Source organism: Enhydra lutris, unplaced genomic scaffold (genome assembly GCF_002288905.1).
Source record: "Enhydra lutris kenyoni isolate GAN:26980312 unplaced genomic scaffold, ASM228890v2 scaffoldscaffold35, whole genome shotgun sequence".
Taxonomy (NCBI): Eukaryota; Metazoa; Chordata; class Mammalia; order Carnivora; family Mustelidae; genus Enhydra; species Enhydra lutris.
In genome coordinates this window covers 9,825,007-9,852,324 of record NW_019154119.1, presented here as the reverse complement: position 1 = coordinate 9,852,324, position 27,318 = coordinate 9,825,007, and the positions used below count along the sequence as shown (strand labels likewise).

Genomic DNA, 27,318 nt, shown 5'->3' with positions numbered 1-27,318 from the left:
CCTAAGGCCCTTCTAGCACACCACCAGCTGCAGGCTCTGACAAGCCTCCTCTCTGTGTATGGCTCAATTAAGTTGTCAACTGCTCAGGCCTGGCTGGTCCATCACAAAAGCTGCCTAACAGGTCTTTTTAACCCCTGTGTCTCTCCCCTTCTAATCCATTCTCCACAACGTGGCCACTTTGTTTCATAAATCTTGACCATGTCATCCCTTACTCATAAACTTTAACTGGTTCTCCACTGACTTTTGAACATAACACCAAAATCTTTATCATGGCATTGAAGATTCTCACCAATATCACCTACAACAGGACTCTCCGGTGTCACCTTCTACCCCTCCCTATCATGTGGTATATGACAAAGCCATATAAGGTTGTTCACCACTGTCCATGCACGTCTATTTCTACTCCTTTGAACCTGTGCTGATGAGCAATCTTTGCCTGAAACATCTCAGCCTCTTCTTCCCCAGTGAGATCTGCACAATCTGTCATTTTCATTCCAGTACCACCACAAATACCACCTCCTCTCCAAGTTTCATTGGCCACGGTGAGAATTAGTTTCTTTCATGTTTGGATTCTCATGGCACTCTGTTTAGGCTCTATCGTAACATTTAATAGATGTAAGATGAAAGGCTGCCTCAATCATAATGAGGGTAGTTTGTCCACTCTTCTAGGGTATGAATTTCAAAACAAATGGATTAAAAAAAAATAAGCAGGAAATGTTTATTCCTACTACATAAATAATAAACCTACAGTTAACTCCTAATTTTCTTAAAGTGTAGACTGACAGCAAATAGTGAAAATATTCATGACTGTAAGTTTATAGATCTAAAACTTAGATTTATCAGCATTCAGTCACCTATTTTACAAAAGTTAATGCATTCTAACTGTAAAGTACTGCTCAAAGTCAAATAAGGAGGAGGACAAAAGCACTTACTTCCATTGTTACCAACAACAAAGTTGACATTAGAACCAAATTTAAAGGGTCCAAGCATCGAATGACACATAAAGTTTCTTAGCTGAATACTCTCAATTATTCCAACTTCTGCTGCGGTCTATTGACCCCAAAAAAAAGGGGGGGAGGGGAGAGAGAAAACAATTAATCTAATAAACTCACTATAACCATCTAAACATTTGGAGAAAGTTCAGTGGTGTAATTAATGAAAAAAGTTATAATAAGTGATTAATGAGTAAGATGAAATTAAATGGGAACCTTCTATGAGTAATCACTCATTCTAAAGTCCTTCAAGGATCTAATAATTGTTATCACATAGTTTCTTAATAGGACAATGCTAATGTTTTGAGTCAAATAATTTTTTTGTTGGCGGGGGGCTGCCTGGTGCATTTTGAGAATTTTAGCAACATCCCTACCTTCTACCCACGAGATGCTAGTAGCACACATCTAACCCCAAGTTATGACAACCAAAAACATATCCGGACATTGTTAAATGTCCCCACAAGTGGCGGGAGGTTGCGAAATCCCCCTTTGAATGAGAACTACTGGTACAGTAAATTTTTTAAATCTTTTTTAACAGTGTGTTTAAAAACTCCTGGTTTCTCTTTTCTGGACACCATCTTATTAAAAAGCAGAAACACTTAAATCCTTGTATGAGCAGAATATTGGAAATTATGGTTGAAGACTTTTTAAAGTAAATTTTTATTCTGATCTAACTGTAGATACAGTTTCAAGAATAGAGGGATCCTGTGAATTCTCTACTCAGTTTCCGCCCATGGTAAATCTTACAAACCGTAGTACAGTATCACAACAGGGATACTGACATTGATCCAGTCGAGATGTAGAACATTTCCAACACCACAAGGATTCCTCACGTTGCCCCTTTTATAGCCAAGCCACATCCCACCCAATCTACCTCCATCTTAACTCCTGGTCCACTAATCTGTTCTCAATTTCTGTAACACTGTCACTTCACAAATGGTATAGAAATGTCTATTGTTGCCTACACCGAGGGTTCACTGCTAAGTAGTTTTTCATGGTATGAATGTACCACAGTGTTTAACTGTTCACTCACTAAATGACACCTGGGTTGTTTCAGTTTTGGGCTATTATAAATAAAGCTGCTATAAATATTCATGTATAGATTTTTGTGTGAAGGTATATCTTCATTTCTCTGGGATAAATGCTGGATTTTATGGTAGGCTGTTGTTGCATGTTAAATAAAAAAATAAAATAAAATAAAATAAAAACGGCCAAACTATTTTTCAGAGTAGCTGTATCATTTTACATTCCCACCAACAATCAATGAATGATCTCTGCATCTTTGCCAGCATTTGAACTTGTCACTGCTGTCATGTTTAATTTCAGTCATTCTGATGGGTGTGTAGTGATATCTCACTGTGGTCTTAATTTGCACTTCCTCAATAACAAATGATTTTGAACATCATGTCATGTCACATCCCTTACTGTCCTTCTGAAACCTTCTAAAGGGTTGATGTTACAGGTTTGTTCCTGTTACCAGTAATTTGTGCCTTTCTTCTTCCGTTTGGTGGCTTTATTAGAGGTTTGTCAAACTTATTGATCATTCCAAAGAACAAGCTCTTTGTTTTCTTTACCAATTGTTTCTAATAGTTAACATAAACGTCAAGAAAAGTCGTATTATTTCACCTTAGTTGGTTTTTTTTTAATCATACTGCCTTCCCTGATATTGAATTATCAAGAATATGACATATAAACGAGATGCAAGAACCACGCCAGGCCCCAAATTTTGCACTTACCAAAGTAGAGGTACCATTAGTGAAAGAAACTGTACATTCATCTTCATCACCGTCTTTGTCAAAGTCATCTAACTCTTCTTGTCTTGGTCTTTTGGCATTTTCAGGAGAGAAGAAATTTTCTTCCTTTCTTTTGGCCATCAGGTCTGAACATGTATTAGAGCAACAATGAAGTAAATCAAGAAATCCATATGATTGTTCCATACATATTAAACTTAACAAAATAAAGGAGACAAAACTTAAATTTTAAGTACTATGTCCATTAGTTTTTACTTTTAAGAAAGTAAAAATATCATCTGTAGAGGAGGAGGAGGCCATAAGACAAAAAACACCAGTGGCTACTAGAGACTGGAAAGGCAACAAAATAGATTTTCCCCTCAGGTCTTCAGAAAGAAACACAGCCTGACCGCCACCTCAATTTTAGCCCCAGGAGTCATGTCAGACTTCTAACCTGCAGAAGTATAAGGTAATAAATGTATGTTTATTAAATCATGTGCATCTTCTTAAATCATGTGCATATGCTACTCTAGCTGATTTTACTTCAGAGTTATTCATGGCCAAGATTTTATTGATATGGGCCTACCTGAATGTTCTGACTCCTCAACTGACAAATGGTAAAAGATTTTGTGGAACTATGGTTTCTAGTTTCCTAGATCTAACAGAGATGTCATAATACCTTCTGAAATTATCCCACAGCAATCATTCAATTTTTCAGATAAAACTATTAGTAGTTTCCCTTAATCATTCCCTAAAGAAATAGTCCATGCTGTCTTTTTTTTAACCAATGTACTATGAAATTTATGCCTAGAAAACTAATGTATTTAAAATTACACAAGATTTTCTGAACATATGAAAACCGCACCTCAAGTCAAACCTGACAGTCTGTGATTAAAATTAAATGTTATGCCTACTGATAGCTGCTTTTACTTTTCTCTATAAAATACAGTTTAGACTTACGGTATGTACTTAATAATTATTTGCTGAGTAAATGGAGAGAAAAATACACAATATAGGTAATCAAAATGTCTCAGATACAGGGAAAGAACAAGAAGAATAGCTCTAGTCTTGATCCATTTAAGTCCTTCAAGTACTATACCATAGCAACAAGGTCTGTACCAGGTACTGGGCAGCAAGAGAGCAACTGAGGTTTTCTCTCTCTTGATTTTGGACTGATGAACTCCAGTTAGTCCTCACTAGATACGACAGCCCTATGTGATGATATGCGCACAGGGCAACAAAGCCAGTCTTAGTGTATGTGTGTCCAAAGAGTGTATGTGTGGAGTGGTGTTCCAAGAGATGTGCAGGAACCCAAATGGGGCCTCTAGAGAAGAAAAGTGAGCAAGAAAAGGAGGTTGAGAGAGGAAGAGAAATCCAAACAGTGTTTAATTTTTTAACCCACTGCTCTCCAAACTTACATCGATATAAACAATCTTGCAGAAATATCTGTGCCTATTTGGGGAACTATCTCTGCCAGGCTTGGATATCTTTTTTAAAATTTATTTATTTGACACATAGACAGAGAGAAAGAGCAAGCACAAGCAGGGGAAGTGGCAGGAAGAGGAGAAACAGACTCCCCACTGAGCAAGGAGCCCGATGCTGCAGGACTTGATCCCAGGACCCTGGGATCATGACCCGAGCCAAAAGCAGCCACTTAACCAACTGAGTCACCCAGGCACCCCAAGGCTTGGTTATTTTCACAATGCATGTCTCATTAAATGAACTGAGTGGTTTTCCCATCCTTTTAAGGCTCTGAAATCACTTCATGACACATTAAATGTTTTTTCAAAGACAGAAAGAAATAGAATTAAAACTATTCAAAGTGGAGACTGCTTAAAAGTTAACTTTATAAAATCACTTAAATTTCTTTCTTGTACACCAGTTTTCACAGGTTCACTATATCCTCCTGAATCAATTTTTCTGTAATTTTATTTTGCAAAACCTCACAGTTACTACACAAGATTACCTTATGTTTTGTAAAATCCTCAACTATAGTCATGACTCCTTCATGTAAGTTCTATTTAATTAAACTTGGAAATATTTTCTTCAAAAACTAGATCTTTATCAAATCTAGATTTTCCTTAATGGGAATATTTTAATGTTTATTCATATTTTTTATACAACAAATATAAAGGATATGCAGTGGGTCTAGAGTTCAATCTTTTATTCTTTCTCTCGAACCGCAAGTTAAAACAGCAATCAGAGGCTTCCACTTCTAGGAAAATGGAATAGATATACTTCTCCCTATTCCTCTTCCTAGGTAAAACTAAAAACTTTGGAAATTATGTATATAACAAACATAAGACAACTCTGAGTGAGAAGGAGATGGATTGGCCAGGGACCTTAGGACACAAGGAATGACATCATGATGAGTTCCCTGAGTTTTTGTTTTGCCTCAAATACACCAGACTTGAAGACAGCAACTGGGGGAAACACCAACAAGTGCAGGGGAAAAAAGGGCTAATGAAAGCTTGCTCTCTCTAGCCGAAGGACCAGAAAAAGGGCATCCTAACAAGACAGAAAACTTTTAGACAGTAATTGTTCTACTCCAACCAAATACCACAAAACAAAAACCAAACCAAAACAAATGAACAACAAAAAAAAACACCTGTGCTGCTCCTTCTACTCTCCCAACAACACACACACTAGCAAAAGCCAAGCAGGTAGCCTGGACTTCCACCTTTTAAGGCCCCAAGGAGCCCAACTGGGCTAGTGTCAGAGAAGGCTAAGTAGCCCAAATAGAGAGCCATGATAATGGTGTCAGTGGGGCCCACCTGGGAAGCCTACATGTCTATCCTGATCAGGCAGTTACAGGGTGCTACTTACTCCCATTTTCCTTTGGGTAGTATTACATGAGACCTTTTACCACTGCCCAGAGAGGTAAAGTACACAGAAGCCATGTGGAACGCCAAAATTCCCACTCATCCCATGTGTCACTGAGGCTAAGGAAGGAGCTCTGGTAAAGTTCTAGACCTGAGTCTTTGCATCTACAGCCTAATACCATAGGCAGCAGTTCTCAAAGGTTGTGGCTGATCTCTTCTTAAACAGTACTCAGGACTTCAAAGAGCTTTTTGTTTATACCTATCAATATCTACAAAACTGCCAATTAAAACTGAGAAACTTTTTTTTACTTTTAAGATTTTATTTATTTATTTGACAGAGAAAGACACTGAGAGAGAAGGAACACAAGCAGGGGGAGTGGGAGAGGAAGGAGGAAGCAGGGAGCCGATGCTGGGCTTGATCGCAGGACCCTGAGATCATGACCTGAGCGGAAAGCTGAGAGGCTAACGACTGAGCCACTCAGGCACCTCAAACTGAGGAACTTTTAAAACAAAGAACACACATGTACACATTCTATCAATCCTCAGAGCAGTGACCTCATCAAGTCTCGTAACCTCTGGAAAACTCCATTCTCTCATAAGTGAATGAGTGAAAAAGGCAAATAACATCTGACTGTCAGTATGCACTGTTTGACTTTGTAGACCCTACGAAAGAGTCCTGGACCACACACCAGATACTCTGGTGCGGTGGATACCATACGCAAGTCCATGACATGGTGCCATAAATTAAAGGTATAGCAAGAAAGCAAGCAATTAAGTTAGAGCAGCAGAGAAGAAGCTAATCATATAATGACTTATAGACTTTATATTCAAATATGGTCCAAGGACCAGCAAGTAGCATCTACATTTCCTGGGAATGTATTAGAAATCCAGAATCTCAGGCCCCTTCCTAAACCAAATGAATCAGAATCTTCATCTTCAGCAAGATCTCAGGAGATTCCTAAGTGCATTAAAGTTTAAGAAAAACTGTTGTAAACAACATTTAAAAACTTGGACTTTATCCTATCCTGAAGGCAATGAAGAGCCTAATCATGATGAAACAAATACCGTCTAAAAGGTATTTATTAGATCAAATCTGAAGAACATTTAACCTAAACAAATGCCTGAGACAGTATCAGCATTACAGTCACAATTACATAATATTCAACATCTGTTCTTTTAACAAATAATCGAATGTTAATTTTGAATCTCTTAAACTAGTCAAACAAAACTTGAAAAATCCAACCTAGTTCTCAAACTATTTAACAAGAGTCAATGTAGGGCGCTTGAGTGGCTCAGTGGGTTAAGGCCTCTGCCTTCGGCTCAGGTCATGATCTTGGGGTCCTGGGATCAAGTCCCGCATTCGGCTCTCTGCTTGGCAGGGAGCCTGCTTCCCCCCAACCCTGCCCCGCCTGCCCCTTTGCCTACTTGTGATCTCTGTCTGTCAAATAAATAAATAAATAAAATCTTTAAAAAAGCCAAAAAACAAAACAAAAGTCGATGTATATTAGTTTGTTGTTGCTTGTTGCTAACTTAAATTCCCTGGACTACCACCATGCCATTATTTTCCCCAAAATACTTTCTCTCCCACCCATTCTCTATTTCCTTCTCAATTACTGAGCAGTAATTTATTTATTGTAGGAAAGCAGAGAGGACAAATTACCATTTGGTTTTCCCCACATTAAATTCCTTTTTAGATACAGTTTTCATTAATGCCCAATAATGATCTTGTAATTAGCAGGCACTCAGACATCAGCTGACTGATTTTAGTATTTTACCATTAAAACATGGTAGTTTTTCAAGTAAAACTGGGGGAAGAAAGTGCATGTAGATAAATGTGGTTAAGCTTCTTACAGTGAATGTGAGATTCTGTACTACACAGAAGATGGTGTGCTACGTGATGACGATGTTTTTTATTTGCTGTGTTTGGCCTGGGATTTGCAGTTTGCTACTAGGTTGCCACGGTAACATGCATCTGACAGATACTGAAGGATCCTACTTTTTAAAATACAAATCACTCTGTAATTTAATGATAATGGATTTTTAAAAACACATACGAATGTCCTGAGAGTTAGACACAAGTTAATACAGTAAAATTGTCTCCAAAAGGCTAAAGAGACACATTAATAGATGCAAGGAAAAATACCTCTAATATTCTGAAATACAAAAGGGAAAAAAATCTCCTCTGGGATTTTCAATACATTATTTTCAATACATCCATAAAGCTCTTCATTTGTTTATTTACAATAAAAAAGTCAGAATTAAGGAATACATCTCTCTCATAGGAAGCAAATCAGAGCAGAATAGTAACATATATGTAACTATCAATAAAAAATAAGTTCAAGAAGGAAAATCGGTAACCAATTCATTACAGCAAGTAAGTGAATAGGAAATTTGATAGATCAAATACACTTCAACAGGATTATAAATGCCTAAATTTTAAATTTTATCGTGAGCCATCTAATAATTCATACTTCTCATTAATATCCAAGAAGGAACTAAGAGCAGTCAGAACAGATGTAACAGAACTGTATAAACAGTAGGAAATAATGGTGCAAAATAAAGGCAACGTGCTGCCACATCTGAAGCTGCTGTGGACTGTGTTTACGGCATCTCCAACTCTGCCCCTCCCACCACCACCGACACACTCAGTTCTGCATATTAAACTACCTCATTTTTAATGTAGTGAACTAATTAAGCACATTGCTTGGGATATACCATAAAATCACAAGATGCAATACATACTAAATAATAGAGTTAAGTGAAAAAAATTTCAAAAGTCCATCTATCAAACAATTCTAGATCAGCAAAACTGGGAAGCACTAAGCACAACATTCCAGATAATAAAATCTGAACACTCGGATTTGTGTTTTAATAACATTCCTGTGGCCTCAACCTAGAGGACAGATAAAACAGGGTGAGTGTGAATAGGGCCAAAAGAGCCCAGCTATTAAGGGTGAGGGGGCACTGAAGGAAAGCAGTGACAGTATCAGGGATGAGAGGAACAGAAGAAACCAAGAGATTTAAAAGTATGGGTGAAATGGGAATAGAATTAACATTTGTTAAATATCTACTTATTACATGCTTAGCTCCTGAGATAAACACTTTATCTCCTTTAATCCTCAACATCCTTGTAAGTACTGTCCTTATTTTACAAAAGGGGATATTGAGACTCAAGAAGACATTTTGCCCAGACACAAGTAGCTGTAACTTAGCAGAACTCATATCTAAACCCAGGTTTGTCAAAATCCAAAGTCAAACCTCTTCAACGCCCAGGTTCCTCCAGGCATGAACAACTAAGTTTGTTTATAGGCAGTGAAATTGGCTATTAATTTATTCGTCTTCTTATCTATCTTTTGTTAATGTATAAAACTACAATAAGGATTGTATTGTGATGTGTCCTTCTAATATTAGTATTTGAGCCAATTAAAACTTGGGGCTTTAAAAAACTTCATTTTGTGTTTCATTTTTAGAAACAATCTTCACACAACGTTAAATGCCATAGTAAGTACACAGTGCAGGCTTGGAAAGAAAAGGGGTAAATAATACATTTATTTTGCCTCGAAACACTGAGTTGGAAGTGATTCTAGGATACTGAGACGGAGAGGTTAATAGGCAGTAAGGGTAGATTTGGGAGTGGTGCTGAGAAAGCTACAGAAATTATTTTGAATTTGGTCACCAGGGAAAGTATGTTAAATGAGAAAAGATGTATCTCATTAACTAGTGAATCAAAATGCTAACATTAACAGAAGTGACTATAGTTGACTCTCAGTCACCTGGACTTACTAATGTGTGTGTATACAGAACTGTGAAATGTAACTAATTATGCCTTAAATATAATGCATACCATTATGGTAAAATTTTGAGTTTCTTTTTTATTGATTCCTGAAAGTCAAATACAGCTTTGATTAATTTGTCTAACTTAGTTCTAAAAAATGGTAAGTCAACATTTAGGTAGGTTTTATATAAAATTCTACGTCTAGACATTCAGTAAAATAAACCTTTAGGGAATTTGTACTTACTTTTGTTGCCAACCTCAATACTAAATGCTTTATATTTATTATAGATAAAGATAGGGCTATAAATATTCTCCTCCCACCATACACACATATTTAAGCATCCTGCTGTTAGGTATTACAGCTATTTTCCTCCAATTACAGAAAAAGAACTAAAACTTAAAGAGGTGATACCAAAGAGTTCTGGATCACATAACAGTTGTTCTCTCACAAAAAAACATGTTTTACAAGCAATATTCTAGTGATCTCCAAATCTGATCTCCAGTCAGAAAAAGAAATTTCGAATACATATTTCAACATAAAATTATCACTCTGTGTATTTCACACAGTACTAGAATGAGACAAAGTAAATCAAAGTAGAAGTTCTAATATGTTCCCTTCCACCCACACACCCAAGTAACTACTTACTACCTAACACCTGCAGGCCAATGCATACGCTATTGAATTTATCTTTTTTTTTGTTATTGAATATTCTAAAAGACTATACATACAGTAGTTACCTAAAAGTTACGGAGTTTGGACTTTTTTTTTTTTTTTTGCTTTGAATATACATTCCGAAATAGCTTGTCTTAAAACACCCGCTTTTAATCTCCTACTCATGAAATATACACGGAGTAATAAGCGCTCGCGTAAATTCTGCCTTCAGGGTTTATACACAAAATCGTTACTCTTTCCAGGAATCATCACAGTATTATCTCAAGTCTTATTGGTCCCACAGCCGTTTCTCTATCCTAGTCTTGCGTTCCGCAATTCCCAATCGGGATTCCTCCTCAGTTCATTTCCACAAGAAAAGAGGGAACAGAAATGCCATCACAAAACCTCCAAACATTACAAACATTACAATTTAATTTTCCTACATAATACAATCTGCGTTGTCATGACGCTGGGGTTTAACAACAAATCTAATTAAAGTGCTATTTGCATACATTCGTAAACAGACTAAGTTGCTGCTGGTGAGGTATCAGATTCGCTCTACGCGCCGGAGGTCCGAGCCCACTCTCCCCGCCCAGGACCGCATCCCCTCAAGCTATTCCTCTAAGCCGAGGGCCGGTAGGGGCCGGGCGCCGGGTCCCACAGCCCGAGCCGGATTTGCCAGCCCCGCCGGCGGAGCCCGAGGAGGGCCCCAGTTGCCACGGGCAAGTTTCCCGCGGTTGAGGAGACCTGTGTCGCCCGCAGAGAAAGCCCGAAGATCCCCACCGGACGGCTGGCCCGCTCGGCCCAGCGGGTACACCCTGGACACCGCCGCAGCTCCGGTGACCGAGCCGCCACCAGGTAGGCTGGAGGGCTCCGGCTAAGGGGGGCAGCGAGGGGACTGATCCGGAGCAAGGGAGAGCGACAGCGCGCGCCCTCACCTTACCTCGAACAAGTCCAAGTCTCCCCAAGGAACCCGATCGGGGCTGCTGTCTTGGGCAGCGGGGCGCAAAGGGCACCCTGGGACGTCTCGGTCTCGGCTAGCCGCCGTTGGCCCGCGGGGAACCGCGCGCCCGCGGTGGGAGAATGCAGGAGGCTGGCTGCCCGGGTGCCCACCGCCGGACACTCCGCGCCTGCGCCCCGCTCCCCCTCCCGCTGGGGCTCAGCCCGCGCGTGCGCGGTTCGGAGTTTTCGCGCCTCTAGAGTCTAAGAGGAGGGGCCGGAAGTGCCCCTCAGCCGACGGGGAAGCTGGTAGGCTCGCAGGGCTCTCGTCGGCGGGACGCGCGGGGCCGGGTGATTTGCCTAAGTGAAAGGGAAGAGAACTCGGAGCACCCTGGTAACAGTTCCAAGCATGCGTAGAGCCGAGCGTCTGGAAGCCCGGAAAGCCTAGTGAGAGACTGCGGTCGCGGGAAGGGGACGGTTACTTCCCGGAAGAGGCGGGGCCACGAGGGAGGGGGCGCGGAATTAGAAGTGCTCCGGAGACTTCCCGCATCCGGGTGCTGCAATCCAAGCGTTAGTCTTTGCTTAGGGAAAAAGGAAAGAGCACTTTTCTTTTCTTTCGCTTAATTTTTTTTTTTTCTTGAAGAGAAAATTTGTAAACTTGGAGGCAGCAGTAGTTAAGATTCAGGCCAAACTGGTAAAAGACGGAGGGGCGTCTTCCAAAACCGAGGAGAAAGGGGTGTCCGGGTAAGTCCGGCGGACCGTGGAGAGGCGGCCCCGACCCGTCCTTCCTCTGGCTCCTTTGAAAGGCTGGGTTGGGGCGCTCCTCCGAACCCCGGTCAGCGGCTCGGCTGGGAGTACGGTGGGAGAGCCGTCTGGCTGCGATTCGGCCGTGCTTGCTTGACCCCCGGCCGCCCCGCGCTCGCTCCTCTCCGCCGAGGCAGATGGATGTTCTCCCGGGCACCCTGTAGGAGAACGCCCACGCCCCGTTCCAGGCCCAAGCAGGCGTAGTCTAACCGGGGTGTTCCTTTTTCAGTGTTGTGCTCTGGAAATGCTTCCACGATAGCCGTTCCCTTAAGGCGTTGTGGTTATTTACAGTCTTTTCTCCGCACCGGCCTATACTGTAAATCCCTCCCCCCTCAATATATACCGGAACTAACGAAGTTTTAAGTTTCTTGGCGTAGCTTTCAGTGCTGTTCTTACCCAGACATTAACCGACCTCTTAGGTCTTTACACAACTTTTTAACTGAGTACGTTGATCGTGTCAAATACTCAATTTCCTGTATTCCACAGTCTTCCCTTGTAGATGGGGAAAAGTGGCATTTACCGCTACGCTGCTTCACCCCCAAATAGATGACAATTGTCAGGGCTCCAATAATGAATTCCTTCTATGGAAGTGACCTTCTGCTTCTAAAGAGAATCAAATGTATCTTATTCCCATGGTGGCCCTTGCCATGGCACAATGAAAAGTAGGACCTGGTCAAAATAGACTAAAACAGTACCACATCTAGTCTTAAGTGGTCCTTGTTGGTAAACAGTGGGGAACAGTTGGGTGGTTTCTGGTCAATGTCACTTCCTTTAGGAAGCCCCTCCTTGATGCTCAATATTAGGTAAGGTATTTATTTACTCCTGTAGCTTACGTTAACTTCGCCTGTCCTTGTCACGTTGTTGTAATTCTCTTTCCATCTCTAGTCTCACCCTAATAAAGTCCTTAAATGCAGGGCTTCATCTCTCATTATTGTATCTAGCATCTAGAGTTCCTGGTACATAATAGGTATTTAATAAACACTTAACTATAAGTCTGGCGTATATTATGCTTCAAAGTTTATGCTAAATTCATATGAAAATAAAACTGAAGAAAGAATAAAAAACCAGCATTAATTAGTGAAATTAGGTGGAAATCCCATACAATCCAATCTTGAACTGAAATAAACCATTTACCTATCTTAATGTGAAAATAGTCTTGTAAGTGGGAACTGGGAAACTTAAAATATTTCTCGTTTTGTTGTTAAAGAGTTTTTTCCTAATGTTTTTGCTTAAACTGAAATAAAATTGGAAAACTGTTGGTTTAATAAAATGTGTATTTTTGCATAAATCAAACCACTGACCTCTTTTTATGTTCTTTAAAATTTGATTCATTAGTGGAATTAGCAAGGCTCTGTGCTTTTCTCACTTCATTCAGTTTTATAATTAACCAATAAAAGCTTATTAGCTTTTAAGGTAGTTTTAGGAGCATAAATTGATTTATGGGCACCATATGGTTACATCAAAGGGTTTGTTTTATTTTAACTGTAGTGAATTCTTGAGGGCTTTTTTAAACTAGAAATTTGTGTTCTTTCTGTCAAGCAGTAGTATCTAGAATAGACTGGTTTTATTTTAGTGCAAGCTACCAAAATTGATCAGGAGGTTCAAAGAATATCAGAATCCTATAGTTCATTTGGTTTAGTACCTCCCATTTTGTAGATGGGTTAAACGTCTTCCCAAGGTCATACAGCTTCAGTATTATATCCAAGACCAAAATCCTAGGTTTCTAATTCCAAGTCTAATGCTTTTTCAGTAAACTAAATAAATTGAAGTCATTAATAGGTTATAAAGTTATTTACTGTGGGTTGTTATGACTTTGCTGATTCATATGAATATTCTTGTGTCACATTAATTCTTAAGAATTGTTAATATGTTAAGGAGACTTCTTTTTATATGTAATAATACACTGATGGAGCGAGCAGATTGATGTCAGTAAAAGTACCACATTATGAAGATGGGAGTAGAGACCACATCCCACACCACGATTTTTTCAAATTGTATCTTATTGAAAAATAAGAGAAAATTTTACGTAGCTGTGAGAGACTTTGATATATGTTGTGTTTAATGCTGAGCTATTTTCAAGTAACCTCATCAAGTAACCTCAGGCTGATGATCATGACCTCATTCAAAAACCATCTGTTCTATCTTCCAGTGTAGTTGTACTTGAATATCTTAAAAGCTGTGGCATTCTGTCCCTTTTTGGAACATTATATGCTTTTACAATGTTACTGTTGAAGCTTAATGTACAGAGGAAGCACTGAAGCAAAGAAAATGTCAAGGAATGAAAAACAATAGATCCCAGGAATAGACATTTAGGATTAACTGCATTCTTAGAACATGATGTTATTTTTCATAAAATATACATTTTACATAATTTTGCCCTTTCTGGACTATTGGGTATTTTTAATATATTCTGTTCTTAGGAATGATTTTCAAAAGGAACATGCATTCTAAACTTAACTGATTTAGATCATAGATCTAATGAAGATAATCCTAAAATAGTATTTTAAAATAATGTATTACATGTAGAACACTTACGTAATTTTACGTATTTTTTTTGTTTTTGTTTTATAACTGGCTCTAAGATAGCACCATAAATAAAGAAGTAAATTAATGTAATAAACAGAAGGAATAGATGCACATGTGACAAACAGGCAGATGATGATCGTAGTATGTTTTAGGTTTTTAAACAGGATTTTAGGCTTCTAGAAGGAGAATGATTGTGTAGGAGAGAAGGGTAGTAAAAAGTGGAAGCAGAGAGGCGATTTGGAAGACTGTTAAAGTTTGTCTATAGGCAACGCCAGAGTTCTATCACTAGAAGTGGGGATTTCGGGTATATCTTAAAGGTAGAGGATTTGCTGATGGAGAGGGCATTGGAGAGCTGAGTAAAGAGAAGAATCGAGGACTGCTAGGTTTATGGCCTAAGCGACTGGAAGTAAAACAGTTTGGAGGTGAGGGGGTGGAATCAAGAGTTAAATGCATATTATGCATCCACATGAAGGTAAAGTAGGGAATTTGGTATTCTAGTTAACAGCCCAGGGGAGATGTCAGGTAAGTGGGATAAGTAATATGAGGGAGACTGGAGAAGAGCTCATTATAGAGTCTTCAAAGGAGACTCAGCAAAAATGTTCTTTCCAGTGTAGTCTGCCTCTGCCTCTAAAAATATTCTTCCTCAAATCTTCCTGCTCACTTTGCAATTCCCGTGCCCACTCCCAACCCTTTTAATATGTTGCTTGGCATAGTTCTAATTCGTTATTTTTTAGTTAAAAACAGTGAAGGCTTTATAAAATCTTGTAATTCAAGAAGGTCTAACAAGTTCATTAATGGAAAGTTAGAGAAAAAAGATTTTGGGGGGCATGTCATAGAAGCTAGTTCCTATTAAAATGTTCCCTTGATTCCTATCATTCAGAGAAAAAAGTGAGGAAAAAACTATTTCACAGTATCAGGAATTCTCCGATGATGCTAATGAAAGAAACTGAGCCAAGCATTACTCTTCTATAGGTATGTGTTTGGGGAGCACAAAGAGACTCTCCTCTTTGAAATCCATTTCAGTAGCTGCATGGGGACTGTGGGGTAAGGTATCAAAGTCTTTTTAAAAGATTTGAGATAGATTTTAAAACATGGTGACCAAAAAGATTGGCAATGAAAGAGACAGTTTTCTGGAAAATACCATATAACTTAGGAAAAATGGAAAAGAAAACACTTTAGTTCAGAGATAGTAACTCAAATTTTGCTTTCTGGGAACCAACAGATAATTCTGTTGTTCTGTTTGCCTACATGGTTCATAACAGTTGTGTTTAAGTAACTGCGCTTACAACTTTGTAGCCTTCTCTCACATTTTAATAAAGGAAGAGCCAAAATGGGTATCCTAGGTAGACATTACTGATAACTGTTCAGTTACCAGTGCTAGTGGCTCTGTAACCTAACTGTGGATGCTCGTTCTTTAAACCAGGTTTATGCTGACAAAAGAAAATAAAATGGCATGAAGAATTAAGTTTTAAATGTAATAATTATGTTATATTAAAAATATTATTGGGTTGCCTGGGTGGCTTAGTGGGTTAAACATCTGCCTTTGGCTCAGGTCACCTCTCCCAGGGGCTTGCAATAGAGCCTCTAATCTGGCTCCCTGCTGAGCAGGGAGTCTGCTTCTCCTACTGCTCTCCTCCTGCTCTTGTTCCCTCTCCCCCTGCCCCAATAAATAAATAAAATCTTTAAAAAACATTATTTATGGGCGTAGTTGAAAGCCCTCTTGGTCTTGCTTAAAGGATCCAATCTGTGGAATTTTGATGTTTTAATAGAATCAGTTGTAGTCTTATTTTTTCTCATGCTTGGCTGCCCTAGTGAATAATATTTCATTAAATTCTTTAAAAAATGTTCCTAATATGCTTGAAATATTTAGAGGACTACAGTTTGTAAAATCAAGACTCTACCCTATCAACGGCTCTAATTTTTTTTCTACAACCTTCAGAAGGAATATAATATGCATTGTAGTCCTTTACATAAATGTGTGTTTATCTGTGCCATCATAAACAACACTGCACTAGATGGGAATCTTGAGTCATTATTACTTACTTAGATATGTGTAGTCAACTCATGTAATGAAGCATTAGAGATAAGACTGGAAGGAAGGAACCTGTGAGCAGGAAAGGCCAGAGGGAAAAATGAGCCTTGTTTAAGTCCACATGACTAGCTCCTAGAGAGTCTGAAGAAAACAAGAGAATGTGAATCACTTATCCCTAGAAGAGCCATACTCAAGTCAGATTTGATACGAGGTACTTACAAATTTGCAGAACCTTGCTTTTTAATTTGACCCATAAACTATAGTCATATTTGATCTCTTAATATTTAGGCAAGAAATAAACCACCTAAAGATTTCTAGTTTTATTTCCCCAACCTTTATAGATTTTTTTTAAGATTTTATTTATTTATTTGACAGAGATCACAAGTAGGCAGACAGGCGGGCAGAGAGAGGGGGAAACAGGCTCCCCACTGAGCAGAGAGCCCCATGCGGGGCTCAATCCCAGGACCCCGAGATCATGACCTGAGCAGAAGGCAGAGGCTTAACCCACTGAGCCACCCAGTTGCCCCTATTTCCCCAACCTTTTACAGATACGTTTTTTTGAACTTTTTTTTTTAATTTGAAAAATAATGCATATGATTATTAAGAAAACAAAGGTGTGTACTTTGAAGAGTAATTCTTCCCCTTCCTAAACTATAGTCATCCCTGATACATAACCTATTTTCTACCTGTTTTCATTTGAAAACTTGGAGACTATACTAGTAGATCTATCCCATTTATTTTTTCTGTTCTTTTTGAACATGCCATAATTTATTAAGGTACTCCTTGATGGACATTTGTTTCTTCTTATTGTTTTACTATTATAAACAATGCTACAGTTGATACCCTTTTATATAAATCTCACAGCTAAGAGCGTATCTTAAATTCCTGGGAGAGCTTTTGCTAATCAGAAGATAGCCTGCATTTAAAGTTTTGACAGCTAGAGTCAGTCACATTTAAATGAAATATGATAACATTCCTCCAGAGAGAGAAATTGCAGAATTTCCTTCAGTAACAATCCATTCTGGTATACTCCACTTGAATCACAAATAAAAGGAAAGCAAAACTGTCAACAAAAATGTCCCTCCCAAACTTTCTACTTCTGAATTTTATACATTCTGATATTTAAGATTGTGAAAGTCTTATTTCCTTTCATAATAACTTAGAAAATACATGTGTCTCCACTCTGTCCAGAATTAACTACAACTTTTCACATTAACAGAGATAAAACCTTATCTTCGAATCAATGCCACAATGCAACATTGAACCAGTGGGGCTGCTTATGTGAAATAGACTACCTAATTCTTTATACTTTGCATTTAACAATGTGTATTTTTTCTTTGTAAAGTGACATATCAGCAAATATTGGATCAGTTCTTCATTAAAAAAATTAATACATAAAATACTACTAAAAGTGGCCCTGGCCATAATATAAAGTTAAGATTCAGAAAAGTACAGAGAAAATAACAACAGCCCAGCGTTTGTTTTCTTTGCAACTATGTATAATTTGAGAAAATTTGCTTTTGCTGTGGAATCTGTTAAAGGAACAGACAACACAGTATTTTTTATTTAGAATGGGTTTGCATTGGTTTGTGTTTTGCATAGTGATAGGCTTTTGTAGTATTTTTTGTATGCTACCTAGAATGAATTAAGGTCATTATTCAGAGGATGATAATCTCAGTTATGTTTGTAGAGTGAGATTGAATCATCATTGCAAATACTACATAATACGCTCATCAAATAATAACAAAGTAAGAGAAAAACAGATATAGGTGTTTAATAAGGAAAAAATAGACTATAGAAAATACAAAAGCAGGTTAGAATAGCAGAGTTTAAGTCAATTTTGTTTTTAAAATGCCTTGTAAAACTGAAGAGTTTAACAGTTTTCTTTGAATAGTGGCAGTATAGGTGATTTAAAATTTTTTGTTCTTCCAAAGATTTCTTTTTAAATTTTCCACGATAAGCACGTATGACTTTGCAATTTGAAAAGCCAACTTTTTAAAAAGATAATTTCATATGCCTCCAACTCCATTTTATGCCCCCCCATTTTCCATTGACCTCCTAGTGTTTTTGCCTTAGTTTACTTATTTGCATGCTTCTTTGCTTTTGTTTTCTTGTATTTCCTGATAATGATAGAAAACTAGTCCTATTCTTGCTTTAGGTATGTAAATCAAGGAGTGAATTCTCGAGAAGACAAATATGATTTACAGCATCATCGCTGGTACCCATCTCTGCATTTGTTATTGCTTGTTAACAGCTGGAACAAAGCCAATTACTACCATTTGGGTTTTTTTTCCCTTTTATCTTCTAAATTTCATGCAATCTTAATATAACCATGTAGGAAACATTATTCTCAACCACTGCTGAAGAGAACATAGACAAGAAGAGAGAATGAGAAGGGATAAGACCATTGACATTTGGGTTCCATTAATTTTAAAAATAACGTTATTTTTCAGTACTCCAAAGAAACACGTATTTGGTGAGGAGTGGATTTTTAAGGACTAATCCAGCATGGTACCATTTGCAAATAACTTAATCCATTAGTTGCATCAGTATTTTTGTAGCTAGTAGGGAAATTACCACCACTGTTAAGGTTTCAGATGTTCTCGAAGCATTCCAAAAAGCTGCCTAATGAAGGAAATAAGGAGAGTTCTCTATTTGTGAATTATCCTAAACAAACATAGAATATATTGTGTGAATTTCTGTTCTGAGCTCCTGCGTCTTTAACAGTCCATATTATGAAGTGTGTTTCAAATAACAGCAGGCGATCACCAGAATGGGCGTGAATGACTTGTGGCCAATTTTGGAGCCTGTAAAGCAGCACCTCCAGTTGCATAATCTCTGTGGGAAAACCATTGCAGTTGATCTGAGTCTCTGGGTATGTGAAGCACAGACGGTCAAAAAAATGATTGGAACCGTCATGAAGCCCCACCTCAGGTACAGTAAATGTTCTTAGGACATAGATGTATGATTGCATAAGCAGGTCATGTCTTGGTTTTGCTTCCACTTTGTTTCTTTGTTGTTGCTGTCCATTTTGGGATTTTAAAATATGTTACTAACATGTCGGTCTCTGCCATCTCTAATAAATTGATGACTCACACATTTGAGCTCCAGAGTCACAGACCCAGCTGCCTACTTCCCATATCCACTAGGATGCTTTGGTGACTAGAAGCCAGAAATTTGGGAGCCATTCTCTGTTTGGCCCCGCCTTGCATCCAGTCTATCAGGGAGTCTTGTCAGTTCTACTTCCAGAATATTCCTTGTGTTCAGAAACTTGTGTCAACGTCCAGAGGCAGGACCTCAGTGTGTGACACCATCATCTCTCATCTGTACTGAAATGTCTTTCATGAGTTTTCCTTCCTCAGCTCCTGGCCTCCTCCTCCTCTAAACTGTTTTCCATGTAGCACTGAGAACCATCATAAATCTCTCCCGCTTAAAAACATTCAGTGGTTTCTCAGTTCACTGAAAACAGAATATGAATACATAAAATGTGATTGCATGTAACCTTTTTGGTACTCATCTGATGTTCTTGCCATTATGTCATATTGCTGTGTTGACTTTTGCCATCAGCATCTGATTATTAATGGGTTACTGATTTTTATATTTAAGGAACTTATTTTTTCGTATCTCCTGTTTAACACTGATGGATGTAAAACTGGTGTTCGTTATGGAAGGGGAGCCCCCAAAGCTGAAAGCTGATGTCATAAGCAGGAGGAATCAGATTCGATATGGGCCTTCGGGAAAAACATGGTCTCAGAGAACAGGGAGATCACATTTTAAATCAGTTTTAAAAGAGGTGAGTGTTTAGATACGATTTAATAATTCTGATTTGAGTTAGAGAATGCATTTTATTCTGATAAAGGTTGTTATATCATAATCTTTAATACTCACTAAACTTACTGTAACTAGAAGGCCAGTGGGGATATAGAAGAGAGTTTATATTCTGTAGTGAAACTCACCCAAGTTCAAGCCTGGCTCTGGCATATGGAAATTCTGAGATGTTGAGCAAGGTTTTTTAATTATATCTGCTTTACTTCCTAACCTGTGCAATGAGGATAGTAACACTTTGCAGGAATGTGGTGAAAATTAAAAAAAAAAAAAAAAATCCAATATCTAACTCAACTACTACATAGTAGAGAGTTGATACAGGTTACCCGTTAGGACATCTTCAGCACTTAAAGAATTTCCTAGAGTAGAGATCTAATGAGCTCATACTTCACTCATTCATTGAAGGGGGGGACTCCAGAGGGAGAGTCTGGAGGGAGAGAATTTTTTTTTTTTTAGATTTTATTTATCTTTTTGACAGAGATCACAAGTAGGCAGAGAGAGAGGAAGGGAAGCAGGCTCCCCACTGAGCAGAGAGCCCGATGCAGGTCTCGATCACAGGACCCTGGGATCATGACCTGAGCCAAAGGCAGAGGCTTTAACCCACTGAGCCACCCAGGTGCCCCAAGAGAGGGAATCATCAGGTGGCTTCCTGTCCATCACGAAGCCCACAACCCTGAGATCATGACCTGCGCTGAGAGCAAAAGTCTGACACTTAATTGACTGAGCCACCCAGGTGTCCTCACACGTGGTTTTTTTTTTTTTTTTTTTTTTTTTTTTTTTTTTTTTTTTAAGATTTTATTTATTTATTTGACAGAGAGAGATCACAAGTAGACAGGCAGGCAGAGAGAGAGAGAGAGAGAGAGAGGGAAGCAGGCTCCCTGCCGAGCAGAGAGCCCGATGCGGGACTCGATCCCAGGACCCTGAGATCATGACCTGAGCCGAAGGCAGCTGCTTAACCCACTGAGCCACCCAGGCGCCCCTCACACGTGGTTTTTATCTTAGAATTTTAACTTAACATATAGTACCCATATTTCCCTTTTGCCACATTCTTTCCAAGTCTATAACTTGTAATGGTTGTGTAACATGTATGAAATACTACAGAATGCTATGAAATCATTCCCCCATGATTGCATATATGTTGCTTTTCATTCTCTATTATTTGTGAAATTATGATGACGATTTTTTTATGTACATAGTTTTTTCTTGTGACTTGGGTGGTTAAGATAAATTGCCCAAAGTGGGATGGATAGACCAAAGTTAGGGAATGATTTTATAGTTCTCGCCAATCACTTTGACCAGCACAGATCTGAGATGTGCAATTTCAGTGTGCCTGAAGAACATTGGGTGCTAGGATGCTTATCTTTGTATTATTTAGTATACAAAAACAAAGATATTTGTTTATGTAATACATATAAATACATATAATACATACTTAATGTGTATTGGACTTTTAGGTTAAGGTTAAACATTTTAGTTTTTAGTGTCTCAGTTGATAAAGGGCCATTGTCCTTGCCTGATGAATCTTTTGAGGTTTTAATTTGTTGTTGTTATTTATGTTCTTTATGTTAAAGATATATACTTCTATTATATTTGCTTTTAACTCATATCTCCATTTTTCTTTTCTTTCTTTCTTTTTTTAAAAGATTTTATTTATTTGACAGGGGGAGAGAGGGGGAGAGCACAAGCAGGGGGAGTAGCAGGCAGAGGAAGAGAGAGAAGCAAGCTCCCAGCCGAGCAGGGAGCCTGATGCAGGGCTTGAACCCAGGACCCTGGGATCATGACCTGAACCAAAGGCAGATGCTTAGCCAACTGAACCACCCAGGCGTCCCGTTTTTCTTTTTAATTGTGGTTAAAATTTTCATTTCTTTTAAAAGATATTACATAAAATAATAATCATTTTTCTCTTGAAATTTTATTTTCTATTTGTAATGTGATCTTAAAAAATAGTTTCCAATTAGTGATCTTTCCACCATAATGGCTATCAGTAGCTGAAGAGAATATCTGTACTAGATTCTAATTATTTCTTACATTTTCTGTTCCTGGAAATATCTATGGTCCACATACTGAGGGCATGAAATAGCCCGTATAAAGTAACAAGATGTTCATCTCTTCTTGAGAAAATTGCTCCGTTTCTATTTCTTTATTGTAGTAATTGTAGTAATTGTGGTGTTCCTAAGCATTTTGTGTCGTTGTTCAGTGTTGCCTGAATGAATAAAAAATTCATTTTCATTTATCTGTACTCTTAGTTACTAGGCCCTACTTCTTGCTAACCCACTGCCATCTTTTAGGTATAAGGATGAAACACAAATTGGTTTTCCTCTAATACCGCCCCACATGATAGACTTAGGGTAGGGAAATTTATAACCAGCCTCATCACAAATTCTGTGCTGGTTTTTGAAGAGTTGGAATGACAAATAATGCAGGAATCTGAAATAAGTTCCAAATTCTCTTGTTTATTATGAAAGGATCTTTCTTACTTCCTTGCTTTCTTTCTTCTTTAAGATTTTATTTATTTATTTAAGAATGAGAGAGAGAAGGATCTCAAACTGGGGAGAGGCAGAGAGGGAGGGAGAAGTAGACTCCTCGCTGAGCAGGGAGCTGGACATAAGGCTTGATCCTGAGTTGAAGGCAGATGCTTAACCAGCTGAGCCACCAGGTGCCCCTGGAAGGATATTTCTTATCTAGAGGAAGGCAGAAGTATCAAGACTGTCTCCCTAAAGTCACCCAGCCAGAAACCTGGAAAGTACCTTTTTTTTTTCCCCCCACCATAGTACTTAGTCTTTTTGAACCCTGTCTGCCTTGGGCAACATCTGGCAGAGGTTTTTATTATGTAATAATCATGCAAGCAGTCAGTTAAAGCAAAACATGATATTTACAGCATCAGTCTCTAGAAACTACGGTTAAAAGCCTCTTTTCCTCGCCATTCCCAGTATTTCTCATTGTAAAGTGCATGAGTGACAAGAAAGAGTGCCTTAGGCTGTAAGGCTAGACTACAGGCTATTCATCTGGGTTCAACTCCTTACACAAAGGAAACTCACTGAGGATTATTTATAAATCAGCCCATGGCTAGAACCACCCTGCATAGACATTTGACTTCAGGGAACAAATCAACAACTGGTCCCTATGTGCTTTCCCACAACACGAGAGTTTCATTGTATGGACATGGTAGAGGAAAAGAAGAAAACTGTAAGGTCTCAAATAAAATTTGATAACAGCATCTTCTTTGGAAGAGCTCATATTAAGTTGACCATCATGTAAGAGGAATTTTTGTAGTTTTGCAGATGTAAATCTTAATGTAATTAATAATCATTTAAAGATTTCTTTTAAATCTTGAGATAACATTGAACAAAACAGTGAAAATTGAATATTTAATGCTTTTTCTAAAATGTAGCTTTTTAAAAAGATTTTATTTATTAGAGAGAATGAGTGGGGGTGGATGCAGGGAGCAAAGGGGGAGGGAGAAGCAGACTCTCTGCTAAGCAGAAAACCCACCTTGGGGCTCAATTCCAGGACCCTGAGATCCTGACCTGAGCTGAAGACAGATACTTAACCAACTGAATCTCCCGGGCATCCCCAAAATGTAATTTTTAAATTAATTTTTAATTGAATGTGGATTGCTTTTTAATTGACATTTTTAAAACTTTCGTTATGGAAAATTTTAAATCAATATAAAAGTAACCCATCATCAATCTTGACCAATTAGCAGCTCTTAGCCAATCTTGGTTTATCTGTGTCCCCACTCACTCCCTACTCCCATGTCATTCTGAAGCAAGTCCCACACATAATATTGCCTCAGTTTCGGTATTTCAATATCTATGTCAAAAAATAAGGACTCTTTAAAAATAAATAAAAACATAACCAAACTACATTTCTTATTATTACACCTAAAGTTTAGCATTCTTTAATGCCATAAAGTATTCAGTATTCAGATTTCCAATCATTTCTTAAATATCACAATTTGTAAAACACCTGTTGTTAACAATTAATATTTATAACACAGAAGTCATTTACTAACACCGGAAAAAATAGCAATAAAATGGTGTTCTTAGATTTCTTGCATCTGTGTTTTCTTTTCAGTGTCTCGATATGCTGGATTGCTTAGGAATTCCCTGGGTTCAAGCTGCTGGGGAAGCGGAAGCCATGTGTGCTTATCTTAATGCCAGTGGTTACGTTGACGGCTGCCTCACTGATGATGGGGATGCTTTCCTCTATGGCGCCCAGACTGTTTATAGGAATTTCACTATGAATACCAAGGTACTTTTCTTTCTCATTTTCAGCATTTGTTCCACCGAGTACCTTTTGAAAAGCGATTATTAAATGGTGTAAAATACTTACCATAATGCCTGGCACATAACAGTTGCAAAATGAAATGAAATGTGGTTACAAATATTGACACATAGTTCATTTTCTCTGAAAAGTGGATTTCTCTTTTAAGGGCTTAATTTGTTTCACATGATTTAATTCTAAGTTTCAATAATGTATTATAAAAATGCATATGAAATGTCTTGCTTTGACCCAGAATTTCCATTTTTTTAGTAATTTATCCTCAAAAACACCTGTAAATATGCAAGGAGAGATGTACAAGGGTGTTAATTACACAGCATTGTTAGTAAGTACAGAAATGAGGCAAACAACCCGAGTACCCATTTTTTTTTTAAGATTTTATTTATTTATTTGAGAGATAGAGCATGCGCATGAGCAGGGGGAAGAGCTGAGCCCAGAACCTGACACTGGGCTTGATCCTAGGACCCTGAGATCATGGCCTAAGCTGAGGTCAGGTGCTTAACTGACTGAGCCACTCAGGCACTCCTCAAATGCCCATTTCTAGGGAATGATTAAACACAGCCGTGGTTCTCAGTCAGAGAGGTATTGCCAGGGGAAATTTTGGTTGTAACTATTCAAAGTTGGGCAAGGGAGATTATATTGACATTTGGTAGATTGGAGCCAGGAAAGCTAAACCTCTTGCCAGATGATTCTCTTATCTCTCTGAAAATGCTAATAGTGTTCCCACTGAGAGACATTGCCTCAGAGTCCATTTTATTAGTAGCAAGCAGTCATTAAAAAGATAGTATTGGAGCACCTGGGTGACTGAGTTGGTTAAGCAGCTGACTCTTGATCCCAGCTCAGGTCTTGATCTTTAAAAAAGTAAATAAACAGATATGTATTACTGATATTAAAATGTATTAGTGAGCAAAAAATGTTACAAAATAGTACTTTTATATAATTCTAAATACAGCCAATAATAATAAATATTTGTACATATATGTCAAAATGTTTTTTGGAAGAATATGCATGAGAGGGAGGCAAACCATAAGAGACACTGAACTCTAGGAAACAAACTGAGATTTACTGGAGGGGAGGTGGGTGGGGGAAAGGGGTAGTTGGGTGATGGGCATTATGGAGGGCACTTGATGGAATGAGCACTGGGTGTTATATGCAACTGATGAATCACTAAATTCTACCTCTGAACTAATAAAAAAAAAGAATATGCACTATACTATTAATAAGAGTATAATGGTTAACTTTAGGTGTTGCAATTACAGAGAATGTTTACTTTTTACAATATTCACTTTACAGTGTCTAATTCTGTAAGACGAAAATCTTTTGTAAACATCAAAGAATAATGAAGAGGAAAATTTTGACTCTTATAGTTTATTTTTCAAGCCAGGTTTTGAAACTATGACTTCATTTCCAGACATTGAAGTGTTATATTCTGTGAAGATTCTGGTGATCAGGATAATTTTTTTTTCCTATTTTAGATTTTAGGAATAATTAAGCATTTAGAGACAAATTCTTTTTTGTAATGTTTAATCTACAAATGTTTACTTATTGAAGATTAAACTAAATCTGTACTTTTTTCTAGGATCCACATGTTGATTGTTATACAATGTCATCTATTGAGAGTAAACTAGGTTTAGATAGAGATGCTCTGGTTGGACTAGCCATACTACTGGGCTGTGATTATCTTCCGAAGGTATGCTTAGATTGTTGTATTTACTTACTAGTCATAATGTGTCTTTTTTGATACCTTACATGCTGTATAAATATAAAAATAATATAGCTATCTGATTAAGAACCTAATTTAGAGTATAATTTTCGGCATAATAAACAATTTACTAAAGAAAATAATCAGCATTTCAAGTGACATTTAAAAAACTGGCTCATTGTGACACTGAATGTATAAATAAGAATGGAATAATAACTAGGCCCACGGCTTGCATGTCAGTAAACCATTACTCTAAACTAAGAGATTGACATTCAAGTTTTACTACCATTTTAAAAAAATACAGGAATTATTCTTTTCTTGTGTCATGCCAGTATTAATTTCTATCACTGTTTTGTCTGTTTTTTGGTTTTCAATCTTCCTTGCAGCTTTCCAGCTGTGCACATGCTCAGTATTATTACTGTTGCTAGGCAACATGATTATTGGGGTAAACCATTCATCCTTCCTTGCCTCTTAGCATTGAATTGAGTTTTGTTCATGAAAACATTTTATTTAAGATGCAAAGTAAAGTACCCTGTAACAAATAGGTATGCTAATAGGTGAGTGATAAATTAAAAATTACAAGGAGAGGTGGGTGGGAGGGATGGGGTGACTGGATGATGGACACTGGGAAGGGTATGTTCTATAGTGAGTGCTATGAAATGTGTAAGACTGATGAATCACAGACCTGTACCCCTGAAACAAATAGTACATTATATGTAAAAAAAAATTATAAGGCAAACCCCATTCTTAAATATATTTAAAAATATGGAATGCCTTGAATTGTAGTTCTTACTATGTCGTCCCATCATTAGGTCCCTACTGATCATCTCTATGTTCTTATTAAATCCTTCATTATACTATTATTCTATCCCCAGGAGAAGTCTAACAAGGATGACATCTCTATATTTTTTCATCAGAGTTTAGGAGAGAGGAAAAAATAGCAGGATAGTAAAATTATTAGCCATCATTTCTAACTTATGTCATCAGTGACCAGAGGGAGAAATCACTTTTTTTAGCTAATAAGAAAAGGAAGCACAGGAGGAGGGAAACCTTTAAATAAAGCAAAAGTAATTATTTTATTATAATGCTTATTCTGAAATAGAAGATTCTTATTTCCCATATGTAATTATATCATAATTAAAGTTTAGAAACAGCCAAATGTTAAATGTAAGAAAAAACTTGCAAAATTAAACTCACAGAAGCCAATTTTAGCTACAGTGATGTTACATTATGTA

At 37.8% G+C, this 27,318-nt stretch overlaps 2 protein-coding genes across 3 annotated transcripts in view; one reads left to right on the top strand and one right to left on the bottom strand.

Annotated features, from left to right (window-relative positions):
• LOC111154051 (structural maintenance of chromosomes 6) overlaps positions 1 to 11,080 on the bottom strand; it is a 75,186-nt gene extending 64,106 nt beyond the window's left edge. Inside the window, exons 1-3 of one of the 2 annotated variants that reach the window (XM_022513406.1) lie at positions 10,915 to 11,080; positions 2,729 to 2,871; positions 933 to 1,050 (exon numbers count right to left, since the gene is read on the bottom strand). In XM_022513406.1, coding sequence (XP_022369114.1) covers positions 933 to 1,050; positions 2,729 to 2,866 — 256 coding nt within the window. In that variant the 5' untranslated portion in view covers positions 2,867 to 2,871; positions 10,915 to 11,080. Of the gene's footprint in view, positions 1 to 932; positions 1,051 to 2,728; positions 2,872 to 3,841; positions 3,872 to 10,914 lie in introns of those variants that run through there. The other variant, XM_022513407.1, reaches the window with a different exon arrangement.
• A 458-nt stretch (positions 11,081 to 11,538) lies between these two features.
• The window catches only part of LOC111154107 (GEN1, Holliday junction 5' flap endonuclease), a 31,418-nt gene continuing 15,638 nt past the window's right edge, over positions 11,539 to 27,318 (top strand). The window contains exons 1-5 of the mRNA XM_022513495.1: positions 11,539 to 11,654; positions 19,031 to 19,206; positions 19,879 to 20,065; positions 24,175 to 24,351; positions 25,961 to 26,071. Of these exons, the coding sequence (XP_022369203.1) occupies positions 19,046 to 19,206; positions 19,879 to 20,065; positions 24,175 to 24,351; positions 25,961 to 26,071 (636 nt within the window). The 5' untranslated portion in view covers positions 11,539 to 11,654; positions 19,031 to 19,045. The remainder of the gene's footprint in view (positions 11,655 to 19,030; positions 19,207 to 19,878; positions 20,066 to 24,174; positions 24,352 to 25,960; positions 26,072 to 27,318) is intronic.